The sequence below is a fragment of the Caenorhabditis briggsae genome (assembly GCF_000004555.2).
Source record: "Caenorhabditis briggsae complete genome, chrX, whole genome shotgun sequence".
Taxonomy (NCBI): Eukaryota; Metazoa; Nematoda; class Chromadorea; order Rhabditida; family Rhabditidae; genus Caenorhabditis; species Caenorhabditis briggsae.
In genome coordinates, this window is record NC_013491.2 from 21,346,583 (window position 1) to 21,362,345 (window position 15,763).

The window sequence follows — 15,763 nt, forward strand, 5'->3', positions numbered from 1 at the left end:
AGCCCTATTTTGAAGAAAATTATAGCCGAAAAACCAAAAGTTGATAGCTTTTTGTCCGGTGCTGTATATTCAATTATTTAGGTTTTTCCGGTCAATTTTGAGAAAGCCCTGTAAAATTGCAAATTTGGTTCTGAGTCAATACTTGTCACTTTTTCAAGGTTAAATGGAAATGTTTTCTTTCCACTCTGTCAAACCAAATAATTTTTGGGTTTGATATTGATTTTTTTCCCGGAGGTTGAAAAAAAACTCACGGAAAATCTGCAGAAACAGCAACATTGGCCTCTCAAAACAAGTTTCCGAATGTCGAGTGGTTGGCGGCAGTATTTGGAAGAATATGAAATAGTTAAAGCTTAGTTTCGGGGAAAAAATTGGGTTGATTTGAAAAAGTATCATTCGATTTGACTACGCATACTAAAACTGCGCCATGCACGTCAAACGCGTCAAGGGGATGGCGTGAGAGTCTCCTTCGTCTTGCTAATGAACGAGTGGGGCAATTTGTAACGAGGATAGGTTCGTTGGTCTGGTGACCCTGCACAGTTTCGTATAAAACGGGTTCAACATGAACAGCGAATTAGCCTGCAGTGGATTAGAGTGCAACCGAACAGATGTGCGCGTAATTCGAGAGGGGAAGAGTCGAGATGTAACCTCGCTCCGCTGAGAAAAAAAAGCAGCGGGCAGTTCAAAAAAATTTTTGCCAACTTTTCTCGGCGATTTTTCGAAAATTAAGCATTTAAAGAAATAATGTCAGCTGTTTTTTATACTCTTGATATTACACAGTAGTTCGGAGCACAGGAATCTGACCTAAACTGTGCGGATCGTGAGACTCTGTCCACAACGACTGATTTCCATCCAACAGCGATTGCGCGACACCGAGATATTGGATGTGAACATCCCCCATCCGGTGGACAAATGGTCCATGAGGCGTTTTTGGTCCGAGCCTTCGAGAGGATGACGGCGATCTTTCTGACGATGATCCGGCGGAAGGTGCCGACGTTTAAGTTAAACACGCTGTTGCTGGTTCATGGTATCTCCTTGTGGGGTCCTTGTTGGTCATGGATTATTTTAGCTTGTACTTCTGGTGATCCTTGGGAATGTGGCGGTTGCATTCTGAAAAAAATTCGTATCATTCTCAGACATTTTCAATTTCAGGACATCTAATTTCTCACCTCTTCCCGCACGTTTTGGAGCAATATCTCAGATCAAAAGAGCCTCAGCTCTGAATAATATGAAAATTTTGTCTTTGAAACCGTAATTAGAAAGCACGCTTGTGCATTCATAGAGCCAGAAGATCTTCCGATTGGCTCATGTATTGCCGTATTTTTTACCTTATCAAAAATGGCTAATGTGATGAAGAGTGGTATGAAGTTTGCTTTAGAAGTTTTATTTTGACAACAACCTTACCTTGAGCAAGCTACACATCAATCAGCCATATATGAGCAAGAAGAGCTCCTTATGATATGCACCCATCGACTTCGAAAAATTTTTCCGATGGTGTTTTGGCTGACGGCGCATCTCAACGAGTAGATTTTTGGCCGCGGAGGCATAACTTCTGTCTCGGAAAGCGTTGTCTTCATGGAAATCTTGCTCTTCTTCTGTCTCGGGAGCTTTCTCAATTGAAGTCACTCTCACTACGTGGTAGAGGGGCCTGAAATCAGATATGTAACGTTTTTATGTGCTCCCGGAGGTTATTTGTTTTATTCGCAAAGTGACTTACAGTATCGTGAACTTTATCATTTTTGCCGGATGTAAGACAACGACCAGGTGATGAAATGTTCTGACTTGGAAGTATGGGATTAGCAGTTGTAAAGAAAATCTATCCTTGAAGAGGTCTCGGATGGTCGAGTGACTCGGATTCCGAAGTTTTTGCCTTGGCGGCAGTCGAAGAACAACTGAAACATTAAAAATCTGGCTTTGAGCCGATACTTGCCTCTTTCTAAGGGTCAATGAAACTGTGTTCTTTTCACTTTTTCAAAATACAAAATTTTCTGTTTGATATTGATTATTTCTTTCACTAATTGATAAAACTCACGAAAAATCTGCAGAACACAACAGCCTTGCGGTGAAAGTCGAGGTTTCCAAGAGATGGGTGGTTGGTATTTGAATCCATCTGAATTAATTTAAGTTTAGTTTCGATAAGAAAATCGGATTGAAAAGAAACAAATCAGACGATTTGCAAACGCGTCAAGGGGGTGGTGTGAGGGAATCCTCCGCCTGCTAATGAACAAGTGAGGCATAACGAAGAAGGGTCCGTTGGTGGTGGGAGGATGACCCTCCACATTTTCGCTAAAAACGGGGTCACCAGAAACAACAGATTTGCGTGCAGTGTGTTAGAGAGCAACCGAACAGATGTATGCGCGTATATCGAGAGGGGAAGAGTCGAGATGATGGGGAAAAATTAGAGTGACGTCAGGAGGAAATGCACATAAACAGGGCGTGCTGGCAAGAGATCTAGTGGGGTGGATAACTATCGGGGTGTGCTGTTTTTTGAGGATTCGATGCAATTTCGCTCTGTTGAGAAAAAGAATACAGCGGGTAGTTCAAAAAATATTTTTTGCCAATTTTTCTCTGCGAATTTTTGAAAATTGAGCATTTAAAGAAAATGTGTCAGCTGTTGTTCATATTCTTGATATCAGTTAAGAACACTGACATTTCTTGTTCAATGATTATCTACAATCAAGCTACCGTTTCTCCTATAATAGAAGCCCACCTAAACTTTCAATTTTAAGCTCAATTATCTCGATTTCTGTGAAACGAATCAAAAAATTTTCAAAGAATAAATATTGGTTAAGTTATGATAAACAATTTATCAGTTAACCAGTTTTCAACATATTTCACAGGAATCGAGGTAATTGAGCTCAAAATTGACGGTGTGGGCTTCTATTAGCGAAAAAACGGTAATCTGATCAAAAACCATCCTAAAGAACTTTTTGTTTCGTCTTCGATAAGGTGAAGAGCTTCGATAAGGTGAAGAGTATTTTCAACGACGATGAGCACGAAGAAGAGAGCAAAATTGTGATGAAATGAGTTTTGTGCACCTGTAAAGAAATTAAATGAACATGATTGGATAATTATGAATTTTATTAAATGAGTTTTAGAAGAAAGTGTAGACTTTCGATTGGTTAGGAATGACACACGACACACATCTTACGACATCATCTGGCAGTAGGCACTCTGTCTAGATCCGATTCCAGTCACTGTTAGACCAAGCAGAAGATGAGATAAAACAATAACATAGAAAAAGTGGAATCAATTTGGTCCCTGTGGTGAAAGTAGGTTAAATGAACGATATCCGAAAGATATCCTTCCAGCTTCGGACAGCCGAAATCGACCATTTTCCATTTCACCTATTTTTCCGATACGAAACAAACCAATAACATTTGTCTAATAGTATTTTTTTAATTTCAAATCGAATGGCGTTAACAGTTTTTTGATATTTTTTTTTGTTTTCAAGTTATGATGAAAAACAAAAGGTGTTCTATCATCAGTGAATATTTTTATTTTTAGGGCCTAATTAAAATTCTGTTCAAGTCGTTGATAAGATTTTGTCATTTTAATCATGTTTAAACTAAAGTTTAACTGTTTCCTTCAAGTTTATCTATAGATGTGCCCTGTCACATGTCACACTTCACCAAAAATAGGGGGGGGGGGGGGGGGGGTCAGGCTCGGAAAACCGTAAATATTTTTGATTCTAGGGCCTAAATCAAAATTCTGTTCAAGCCGTTGATAAAATTACGTTCTTCTAAATATGTTTAAAAAAATAGTTTGGCTATTTCCATCATGATTAACTATAGAAGTTACCCGATTCCTCCTACCTTCCGAATTTGAATCCTTAATTTCTTCCAGTATTACCCGCTATTGATTTATTTGCTCCCTATTTTTTCTTTTCTCTTCTTATACCGGTTCATTGTTCCTGTGTCAAATATCTGAATTATCCCGTTTCCCCTCCCCTACTCAGATCGGCCTCGTGAGGGGCATTCTTTCTGAGTCTTTCATGTCCTGCCCTCTATTGTTTTATTACCTGGTCAATAAATTAAATTAAATTAAATGTGCCCTGTCACATGTCAAAATTTTGCTTTCTTCAAGGTGATGATTTTAAGAAATGGTACGGCATTTGAAAAATTGACTTTGTATGTCGCAGGATTTTATTTCAAACACTCTAGGCTAACGATAAGCAAGTAAAAATCACAAAAACAAGTATGCCCCTCACCATAACGGCCGCCGAGGACAACGAATTCAAAGAAGCCAAGTGCCAAAAATCGATATTTTTCGGCATAACTTGTGTGAGCATGATTTCCCCCGGGGTATTGACATGTTTCTATAGTAAATCAAATGTGCTAAATTCAATGGTCATAATGAAAAAAAAGTTAACCTAGGATTTTTGAGATATTGAAAATTTTTTTGATTTTTTCAGAAAATCAATAATCCAATCAATAAGAAAAAATAAACATTTCAGTGCTTAAATGTCCAATTAATTGTCTATCTATTGTTTTTTAAATTTCAACAAACGGACATAAACTGACAAAGTTATGATTTTTTGAAAATTTAGGCATTTTTTGGTACTTTTTGGACCATAACTCCCAAAAAAATTTTTACCAACTATTCCGTTTAGAATCTGAAATAACTTTTTATGTTCTATCTCGATTTTTTTCGAGGGTAACACCTGGGAGTCATTCCATGTCAGACCATTTCTAGGACATTCTTTGTATGAATTTTGGAGAAATTATTTGAGGCTTTTCGTGTACAATAAACTTAACGATATTTATCTTCAAAGTGTAAATTTTTCAGAAAGTTCGTTTTTAGAAGTAAATTGAATTTCATGAGCGGGCCCGACAGTTAAAATCGTAATCGAAAAATTTTGTCCTACGCAGAGTCGAACCAACAATCTACGAGTCTCCCCGATCCAAATTTCCCTTCTCCTGCTTTCTTTTTATTTCCATTCCACCACTTTTCTCTTTTCTTTTGTCGCCTGCTGTCTCCTTTCTCTCTTCCCCGATGCCTTCGTCTATTCAAACTCGTACTCTCTCGTCGCCGGCGCGGACCTCGATTGATGTCGGTATATAAAAATACATAAGAAGCGTTGTCTTGCCGTTGTTTTTTGTTTTAACCCAGTTACTCAAGGTACGCTGGAGTTCCGACCATTCGAAAGAATGTGTTGAACACAAATCTAATTTTTGGATCCGTTTCGCTGGGGTTATCCGGCGAGGCAAAAATAACGTTCTTCTTGAGCAGATTAAGTGTACAAATATTTCGAAAAACAAGCTTGGACCTCATTTTTTTTGGGTAACCAGATTCTTTGATTTCCCATGAATTGCTCAACTTGGAATAATGAAGTCTAGAAAGATGGATATAGTGTTGCAGTCTGTTCGACATCCGTTAAAATATCGAAAAAATAAAATTTCGAAATTCTGGCCCACAATTTCGCTTCACCTGTTTTCAAAAACACTACGGTTTTCAAAAAATAGAAAAGGCTTTTTCCATTTTTTTCCGATTGTTAAATTCAGAAAACTTGAACAAATCATAAATAATTTTTTTAGAAAGAACCGTTCAAAAGGTAAAACCCCAAAATTATGTCACGTCCTCCGTTGAAGCAGGCTCTTGATTGAATGTCTCGCGGATGACAATTTCCAATTCTATAAGTACAAGAAGATGAAAATAATACGAAAATAGAAAAATAAATCTTAGGTTGGTATTTTTTAGCGGAACAATCTTGCAATAGACAAGTTGCTTGTGTGAAGTGGTCAATCGTTTCAGAATCTTCAATTTCCAAAAATTCGAAGTGATAGTTGCATATCGAACGACTCGAAAGGCCAAATGTTTCTGATTGGCTGAAAATATGAAAAATTAGGGGTCGTGGCCTAGAAAAGCCGAGATTCACTGTCTCTTCCATCGACTTCTCCAAAATACTGTGCTTTGATTCCTCCGGGAATTTCAACTTTAAAAATTGCAAAAAAATTTCTTCTCAGATGTTTCCCGGAAATGTTTTTCTTTTTTTTTCTTACGGCCATAGAAAAATTACTCCGCATTTTCGAAAAACATGAATTCTATTTCTCCTGAAGCAAGTTATAAAGCCAAGGACAAAGAGGCGTGCGCACAGCGGGAGGCGCGGACACACAGACGGACGCAAAGAGAGGAGGAAGAGCGCGTTCCGAAGGAAACCAAGCATACTACTGGTCAAACCTGTTATTTCTGCATCTTGGTTCGTATCGGATCGTTTTGGCTGAAACTTGGGATTCCATTAGCTTTAAGTCACACGAGCAGCATATCTAAAAAGCAAACAATTTTCAGTGGAAAAATTTTCCAAATCAGGATTTAAGGAAAGTTTTCAAGCCCATTTTTGAGTAAGTGCGATTTTGAAAACTTTTTGTACTAAAGTATAGATAAATTTTATCTGTTTCGATAGAGAATTTTTTTTTCAAATACGCCCTTCTCCTCAGAACACCAATCGGACCAAAAATGGACCAAGTTATGACCATTATAAGATTTGGGAGGTCGGTCGGTTTTTTTCCTATTTTTTCGATTTTTTTTGTGATTTTTCGCAAATTTCTTGGGAACCAGAATACTTGGAGTGCATCTGAGGATAAAAATTGAAAGTATGAACATTCTTTTAGTTGGACACAAAAAATCACTACAAACTACTTTTTGGAACCAAACACGTTTCACTAAAAGCCTTATAACTTTTTTCGTTTTCGAAAAAAACGAATCCTAGCTACAAATCTCATGCATATTTCGTAGCAGGCAATTTTTTGATTTAGGTCCTAGTTCTCGAGACCAAAGCTATAAACGACGAAAAAATGTGAAAATTTCTGAAAGGAACCCTTTATACTTATAAAATTTGTTTCATAGTTGGGTCCGACTAGCCGTCGCGAGCCTACGGCCGGAGTCGGCTAGGCGCGGCGGTGCCGTGCAGCCCCGCCTACTTTTGTTATTTAAAAAATGTGCAGCGTGTTAAGCTCGAGGAGACGGTTCGAATGGAAATAAGATGAGATTTCTAGCCTAAAAATGAACCGAGTTATGATGGATTTAAGTTTTGGCTTCCGAATCGGCTTCAGAATCCCTATCAGTACGTCTTCTGAAGATCTGAAAGCTCTATCTCCACTCTGAAACGAGTTATAAAGCCGTGAGCGCGCGCCCTACTTCGGAGGGCGCACACCAGGCCTGTGCGGCAACAAAAATTTTTCGGCAATTCGGCAACTCGGCAATTTGCCGAATGCTTTTCGGCAACGTTCGGCAACTCGGCAATTGCCGAAAACAAAATTCGGCAAATTCGGCAAATTTCGGCAACAATAGTTTGCGTCTTTTTTTAGTAAAATCGATACGTAACTCACCTGAAAATGCTCCGATCAGGCTCAAAACTACAGAGAAAGTGTGTCATGCGTTTCCTAACAAAGCAGTTACAAAAATTGGCAACTCAAGATCACATTTTTTATGCTAACTACTTATCTTGAACAACAGATGGTATTCCAATGGTTGAAAATATTTTTTTCTGATTGTGAGTTTTGAAAATAGTGTACTCAGCTTGTTAGGCAACTGACGACACACGTTCTCTAGTGATTTTAGACAGACTGGATAATTTTTTTGATGAGTTGCGACACATGATATCTATTTTTCTCCTATGCTCACAAATTTGAAGCCCATTTTTAGATCCGATGTAAATATTTTTGATGATTATTGGGACACATTTCCTCTAAAATTCACTCTGAGGGATGATGGTGTTCAAAATTTGATGTTTCGAACTTCGAAATCATTTTTTTTTGACTAAAAAAATTGTGAAAATCTCTAAATTCAAAAAAATTTCAGTTGCCGAAATTGCCGATATTTTTTTAACGGCAAATCGGCAACAAAAATTCGGCAATTTCGGCAATTTCGACAATCGGCAATTTGTTGCCGCACAGGCCTGGTCTGAACCTCTTCTATTCAATCCACACGGTTTGACATCTCTCCGATATATTGATCCTTCCGCTCTAGAACATCCGATCTTCAATGCTTGCCTGGACGCTCTTGATATGCCAGTTTCTCGAATCTGCTATGCAACCTAGGTTTTAAGAAATTATGAGGTTAGTGTTTGGATTCAATGACTTTCGGAAACAACATTCGAAGTAATTGAAGTTGGGCATCAGTGGCCAATCGGTTTTTTTATCGCGTATCTCAGCCAACATTCTATTTTGTTCTTCACTTATAAATCCAGAAATTTTGAAAAGTTTATCCCACGATTCAAAATTTTGAGAATGGAGACGAAGTTTGAACCTGTTTCATTCTGAAAACGAAAAGAAAGAAAACTGAGCGGGTGACAAATATAATTTATTGAAAAGGCAATAATAAAAATGAAATCAGGTAATTAGGAAATTCAGAAATTCGGGAATTCAGAAATTTGGAAATTCGAAAATTCGGAAATTCATAAGTTCAGAAATTCGGAAATTCGAAAATTTGGAAACTTGGAAATTTGGAAATTCGGAAATTCAGGAATACAGAAATTCGGAAATTCAGAAGTTCAGAAAATCAGAAATTCGGAAATTCGGGAATTCAGAAATTTGGAAATTCAGAAGTTCAGAAATTCAGAAATTTAGAAATTCAAAAATTCAACAAATTTAGAAAATCAGAAATTCAGAAAAAAGATTACAGGGAACAAAATGTGGATTGTAAGAGAAAAAAAAGTACAAAATCGCTTTCAGCTAATCCATATTGATTGTAGATCCAGTGCAGTTTATCTCTGACGCCCTTGATGCCCTGAAAAAGTTTATTTTACCAGCAAACTAATCTTGAACTTTATTGATTTTTTCCAGAAACTCAGAAATTCAGAAATTTGAGAGTTCAGGAATTCAGAGATTCAGAAATTCAGAAACTCAGATATTCAGAAATTCGGAAATTCTCACCTCGATACATTCAATAAGAATAAGAAAAATGAAAATAGATACTCCACTCATGTTTAGGTGTCATTAAATGCAGAAATCAGAGTATAGTTCCAGAAATATCAGGAAATTAGCTCCATTTAAAGGAGCTAGACAAGGTGAGGCGCGCACATTGCGCCATTGGAAAAAACAGATAAAATGACTACATTGATTGTTAGAGGACAGTTGGGAGAAGACGAAGATATATACAGTATTGGAGAGAGACGCAGAAGTTCAAGACATTGAATATTCTGCATCATGGTTAGAGAGCAGGAGACGGAGAGACGTGAGAAATGTTCTTGTTTGTTTAGATGCAAAAAAACAAGAAAAAAGCGTCAAATTTCAGTATTTCAGATTTTCGGAATTTTATAATTTCAGAATTTTTGAATTTCTGTTATTCTGAATTTTCGAATTTCTAAACTTCTGGAATTCAGAATTTCAAAATTTCAGAATTTCAGAATTTCAGAATTTCAGAATTTCAGAATTTCAGAATTACTGAATTTCTGAATTTTCGAATTTCAGAATTTCAGAATTTCTAAACTTCTGTTATTCTGAATTTTTGAATTTTGAAGGTGAGGTAACAATGCAGCATATGATGAAGCAATAGAGGACAGAATTTCCGTAATCATTCCAATTCCTTTCGCAGTAGACACTCTTTTAAATCCAAATTAGTTCAGCTAAACGTCCCTTAAATATGAAAATGGTAACCGAAAAGATTCATCAGCAGTTTTCAAAAAATGTGCCCAAAATTATCAAAAAATCCGAATTCAATATTGAGATTTTGAAACACCTGAAACTTGTTTGGAATGTTAAAATAAAGGCAATAAGTAACCAATAGAAAAATATGTATTAAGTTTTTTTTTTCAAATATAGAAGAACTAATCAAAACGGTGAAAACAAAAATAATTTAATTTTGCAATGCCATCGACGCGATTTGGTAGTTGAGTCCAACCAGTTTCATATTCGTCTAAAAACTTCCAATTTTTCAAACTAATCTTTTTTATGCTCACCTTGTTGATGATATCATGGCTCGAAGAAGACGCAGGGGGATCCGAAGGAGACCCAGAGAAATGTGCCAGGGAAAAGTGAATTATAATAGACGCAGGGATGTGAGTATCCGTCAGAGAAAAGGGGAAGCGTGCGCCAAAAAGGGGCGGGGCTTGACGCATGGTGGGGTTTTTGAGAGAACCTTTCACTACTGATCCAAATGGGTTGAGAGAAAATACCGACGGGTGAATTTCAAAAAAAAAAATTACTTACACACAAGAATTTATTCACAAACGATTTATATAATAACAAAATGATCCATTTTGATTTCGCTAGCTTTCAGAGCTCACTCATTCACTATCAACATCAATGACTTCCAATTTCAAAAAGTTCCTATAATTGTCCCACAATCAGGGGTTTCTTGGCATGACGGTCTCCAGATGAGATTCGCAGTTTTTTATCCTGATAGAGAAGGATGATGAGGTCTCTGAAAATTCTCATTTTTATTCTATATCATATTGTCGAATTAAAAAAAAAGTGACACCTGAAAATTTGAAAAATTTTGCTTTTTTTGATCTACGAAAAAATGCGGCAAAAACCTAATGTTTCAGAATTTCGTCTCGTTCGATCTACTTTCGCGTTTAAGTTTAGTTTTTTGCTGAAAAAATAGATTCTAGAGATGCTAGCGATCATTTTTATACCAAGAAATCAAAATTTTGTTCACGAAATCCCACTAAATTCACATAAATAAATTTGTTATCTACAGTATCCGTTTTCGCTCCGCCCCCTCGTAAATCGACACGAGCGCCGTCTCCGAGATTTTCAGGTGTCACTTTTTTTAATCCGACAATAATTATCTTTAATCTCACCCATTCTCATTTTTACGGTAATGCCGTCGTTCCAGGATTTGATTGAGAATTTTCTCAACTTGTCTGGTATGGATGCCTTCAAAGGTGAGAGTGGTTCCGAATTTTCGTTGTTCAGTCCTCCAATTCTCTATGATCGCCTGGAAGATGAACGTTGTACTCGTCTGAAGATGAACGTTGTACTCGTTAGTGTCGGAATTTAAAAAAAAAAGTTAGCTGCCGTGTGTGCAGAAATGAGGCCACGCCCCTTGCAACCGCCGCGTGGTTTTCCGCACGCTTCTGAGATTCTCGTTTTTTAGAGTTTTTGTGCTATTTTTCAATGAAAATTCCGACATACTTGTACATAGACATACATAGATGTACATAGATGTACATACTTGACAGACATAAACGTTCTTAAATTACCTTTTTATCAAAAAAAAATAGCACAGAAACTCTAAAATACGAGAATCTCAGAAAACCATGCGGCGGTTACAAGGGGCGCGGCCTCATTTCTGCATATACGGCAGCTGACAGTATTTTAATTCCGACAATATCACACGAGAACTTCAAATTTCAAAAATCGGTAATTTCATAATCTTTTTCAAACCTCTATCTCTCTAGTTTCGAAAAGCATTACATTCAGCCTAAAATATTTATTAAAATGTGGGTTTAGGAGGTTGTCACGGTTCCCTTTTGAGTTTATTCGAAATTTACAACAACTAACCTTTCTTCAAAACAAAGCCAAACGAAATTTCGTAGAATTCCTTTTTTCAAAAGATTTCTAGAATATAATAGGGGGTAGAAAATAACCAAAAAATTAAAGAAGAACTCTCCAAAACCCATTCGTTTTCAGAATTTTTGGAGAGCGCCCAGGGAAATTTAGACGTCTATCCAGTTTAGTCGTCAACAGGAAAAAATGAGGGGGTATATGTCGGTATGTGGGTAGAACAAGACACATCGGTGGATCGATTGTATTTTTCTCTGCGCCTTTTCTCTTTTCGTCTTAGCGTTTCTCAGTTTTTTACACTCTCTACAACAGAATGATGAAATATGATCCTGAGCAAGCAGGCCTCGAGTGTCCAACCGGTGTGGAAGAGCAATATATACCACGCAGATGATTTTTCTCGATAGAAATGTGCATTTTCACTAGGGGTAGGGAAGACAGTACAAAATAATTGAATGAAATTTCATATGTTAGACATTTCCTCAAAAAAAAAAATGTTTTTTTTTCAATTTTCGAATAAATGTCAAAATTCGTAGAAAATTTCGAAAATATAGTAATTTGTTTTGAAAAAATGTCTGACAAGATTGTGAGATAAGGATTATTCATCAAATTGTTTAGGTAGACTATTTTTAACCTATCAGGAAACTTTCATCAAAATCAGGGTTGACAAGGTGTTGATGTTCCTTTGTAAGAGTACAAAACTGACGAAAACAAGAAATAAGAAGACGTGAGATAACAAAAAATTGGATCTAAACCAAAAATTAGGTTTAAAAAACTTGCATAAATCAGATGAATTGTGAAAAGTTTGAATATTTATCATAACCAATAAAACTACTACAATTGTAATAATTGTAAAATTCTGTTTGAAATGAGTACAATGTCAATGGGAATTTCGAGGATACAAAGAATTTTTTGAGAATTTCTTGCTTTTCAGCTACTTGACGATTTCTGAATGTCACTTGTTTTCTCACGTTTTCAGTACCAAAACAGAAAAAAGGGAATGCTCTTCAGAAATCGGCAAGTAGCCCAAAAACTAGAAAATTTGAAACATTTTTGCGGATGCAAAATTTTCAATCAAGGTCTGTTTTACACTTTCAACAATTTTCAACCTGATCGGGCACTTGGCAGCCAAGCTCCCGACTCCTGAAAATGACTGAAAATTAACCGGGAAACACGTCTTTGTATATCTTATTAACCGGTACTGTATGTATGTCTCAAATTCTATATTATATTCAGCCAATACATATATTATGTTAATTCCAAACATCTTCAACATGACAAAGGGACATGACTGTGTTCTCAAGGTGGTGGCAAAATTGCTTTTTTGAATTTAAAACAAGCCGACTTGTGCCATGGTATCAGTGGAAAAATAATGCCTAAGGGTGATATACCGATTTTTTTCAATTTATTTGACTGTTTCCATTAAAATTTCGAACTTTGAACAGTTTTTATCATTTTTTGAAATTTTCAGTTATGTAATTTCTAAGCTTAAATTAAGCTGATACTAGCTGAAAAAATTTAAATAACACAGTTAAAAAACTAAAAAAATAGTGTTTTGCATGCAAAAACCTGCCAGACCGAAATTTTTTAAAATTATGAACGTTTCTGAAAACAAGAGCGAAGTACGGAATTTTCATAAAAACATCCGAAAACTCCAAAAAAATTGGTAAATCTTAACTTATTGTCGGATTAAAAAAAGTGACACCTGAAAATCTCGTAGACGGCGCTTGTGTCGATTTACGAGGGGGCGGAGCGAAAACGGATACTGTAGATAACAAATTTGTTTATGTGAATTTAGTGGAATTTTCTGAACAAAATATTGATTTCTTGGTATGAAAATGATCGCTAGCAACTTTAGAATGTATTTTTCAGCAAAAATTGAACTTAAACGTGAAAGTAGCGCGAACGAGACGAAATTCTGAAACATTAGGTTTTTGCCGCATTTTTTCGTAGATCAAAAAAAGCAAAATTTTCCAAATTTTCAGGTGTCACTTTTTTTAATTCGACAATAGTTTATATTTTTTTGGATCGTTTTTGGTTTTGCCGGTTTCTGCAAAAAAATAGTCCAGAAACCGAAAATTTTCAAAAAGTGTCAATTCACAAAATGTCCAATTTTTAGCTTGCTCTCAAAATTCGGGAACAAGCAAAAGAATATGCAGTAACAAATTTTATTGTTTAAAAAATGAAAAATGAATGCGTGAAGTAGTGGGATTTCACAAAACCGATCTCTTTTTTGTGAAAGGAGCAGAAAAACAAAGATTTTAGAAGTTAAACTTCTGTAGATAGTTTTTGTGAGTTGAAATTATAACAGACAAAAAAGAGTGATGGTAACAGTAAAAAAATTAAAAGTTAGGAAAAAAAGCGTGAAAAAGGTAACAATGAAAAAAGAAAACAAAGATTTGAGAATTAATAAAATTCTTGGCAATGTTAAAATCGAGGCATATTAGACGCCATCAAACTCTTCAAACCAATTGTAGCCATTTTCGATGTCGAAGTTGTAGGGAGACTCTCCTAGTTCCTGAAAATAAATCAAGGTAAAGTAAATACACAACAGCAATATATTTTCGGTCATTTTGGCCACTTCGGTCATTTTTTAAAATTTAAATTTTTTTAACTTTCTCAAAAAATTGCATATGGAAAGTTTCCAATCTAGATTCTTCCAAAATTTTCTGACAGTGCTGGAAAAAATGCAATGTAAAAACGTGGTTTTCATTTTTATTTTAACTCGTAATATACGATCAAAATGATCTTCAGCTTTTTTGTTTTTTTTATTATTGCCTTTAAATAATGACTCTCTTTTTATAAACTACGGATTTGATTATATATTCGGTTTTTGAACTGTGAAAGCTCCAAAAAGTAGGGAAACTTGTGATTATCCTACATACTGTAAATCCCCATTTAGAAGGAAGCCATTTTTAATGTTTCAACGTAACTTTCCGGAAATGTTGATTTGAAAAATCGGTGAATTCTTACTTGAATTTTTAAAAATCTATCAATTTTACAGTATCGGAAAGCGCTTTTAAGCAGGAAAAAAGGGTTTCAAAACATTTCTGTGAAATCGTGGAAATTTTGAAATTTTTCAGGAATCAATATTGAAGGATTTTTTTCTCAATAATTTTTTTAACCCTTCTCGGAAGGCCCTTTTGTTAAATAAACCTTTTAATTGCAAAAAATCTTCTATTACAGATTTTGAGGTGCTTTAACAACTCACAGAATTTGGAAGACGTGCCATAGCTTCACGGAGGCCCTCATCCCGCCACGGTTCTATTTGTTCTTCATTTAACATCTCTTCTTCGAATATGGGAGTGTTCTGAAAGATTTTATTTAAATGGTGTTTTTTGAGAAAATTGGGAACATCAAGTATTATAATTCAATGACTTGCGATTGGTAACTCATAAGAACTCCCGGTTCATCATTATAAAAATGCAAATTTTTCGGAAAAAAAAACCCACCAGCCGGCTGATATCTTCACTATTCAGCATTTGATTCATTTCCAGAAGAGCGTCGTCATGATTTCTTTTGTTTCCGATGACATTATAGGTCTGTAACAATCAAATCGTTAAAATAATCACTCTGAGAATTTTGAAAATTCGGAAATTTTCTTTGGAAATCACCTGGCTTTGAATCTCACTGTGATTTGGTCCTTGAACCATTTGACTCGCCTCCGAATGAATTTCTTTAGCGCCAGAGTATTCCACACTCATTGAGTTCAAAGTTAGCGCCTGTAAAATGTAAGGAACTCTATATAGCAATACAGTTTTATTTGCGGAGAAGTTAAATAAAAATTTCTGACGTGACGCTTTTACCTGATTGATTGCTCTGACATGATTACGCGGACGGAAGTTGTATGTTCTTCCCGGAATGATTGGTATCTCGCTCAGGTTATCGATGGCATTTAATTTTCTGCGTTTTTTGGAAACGGTTTGTGTCTTGGCGTCCTTTTTGACAATTCTTTCATCGATGGTAGCCTGTAAATGGAAATAAAAAACTTCCGGAACGTAACACTTACTGTACCACTCATTAAAGGTGGTCTACGGTGAAATTTTTTATTGCATCAAAAGTGCAGAAATGCATGTAGATTGGCATAAAAATAAAGAAAAAATTCAAAAAAGTTCCTTCATCGAGAAAAACGCATCGAAAAATACGCTGAAAGCCCTTAGGGACGAGCTTTTTTTCTAGGCCGCCCGGTGAGTAAAAGCGCGCGTATTTGAACTTTTCGAATTTGAACGTGAAACTTTTTCCGCTCGTTCTCACTTTTTTTCGGTTTTTTAAAGATTTTTCAAGGCTTTTGTCAATTTTTCTTCAAGATACATCGGAAA

At 35.9% G+C, this 15,763-nt stretch overlaps 3 protein-coding genes and 1 non-coding gene across 4 annotated transcripts in view; 1 reads left to right on the plus strand and 3 right to left on the minus strand.

Annotated features, from left to right (window-relative positions):
* Positions 1 to 1,422: 1,422 nt before the first annotated feature.
* Positions 1,423 to 1,734, minus strand: CBG28136 (the record flags this gene model as incomplete). The annotated part of the gene is made up of 2 exons (XM_045240800.1): positions 1,423 to 1,645; positions 1,715 to 1,734. 2 exons carry the CDS (start codon positions 1,732 to 1,734, stop codon positions 1,423 to 1,425), a joined length of 243 nt encoding a protein of 80 aa, XP_045099069.1.
* A 3,363-nt stretch (positions 1,735 to 5,097) lies between these two features.
* CBG25112 lies at positions 5,098 to 5,209 on the plus strand. The gene has a single exon (XR_006672582.1). It is a non-coding gene; the product is annotated as an RNA transcript CBG25112 (non-coding RNA).
* Positions 5,210 to 5,565: 356 nt separating this feature from the next.
* On the minus strand, positions 5,566 to 6,023 carry CBG10631 (the record flags this gene model as incomplete). Its single annotated transcript, XM_002645986.1, has 2 exons — positions 5,566 to 5,825; positions 5,876 to 6,023. 2 exons carry the CDS (start codon positions 6,021 to 6,023, stop codon positions 5,566 to 5,568), a joined length of 408 nt encoding a protein of 135 aa, XP_002646032.1.
* A 7,864-nt stretch (positions 6,024 to 13,887) lies between these two features.
* Positions 13,888 to 15,763, minus strand: part of CBG28135 — a gene marked incomplete at both ends in the record, with an annotated part of 4,074 nt that continues 2,198 nt past the window's right edge. Inside the window, 5 exons of the mRNA XM_045240801.1 lie at positions 13,888 to 13,962; positions 14,656 to 14,754; positions 14,897 to 14,986; positions 15,059 to 15,166; positions 15,251 to 15,412. Of these exons, the coding sequence (XP_045099068.1) occupies positions 13,888 to 13,962; positions 14,656 to 14,754; positions 14,897 to 14,986; positions 15,059 to 15,166; positions 15,251 to 15,412 (534 nt within the window). The remainder of the gene's footprint in view (positions 13,963 to 14,655; positions 14,755 to 14,896; positions 14,987 to 15,058; positions 15,167 to 15,250; positions 15,413 to 15,763) is intronic.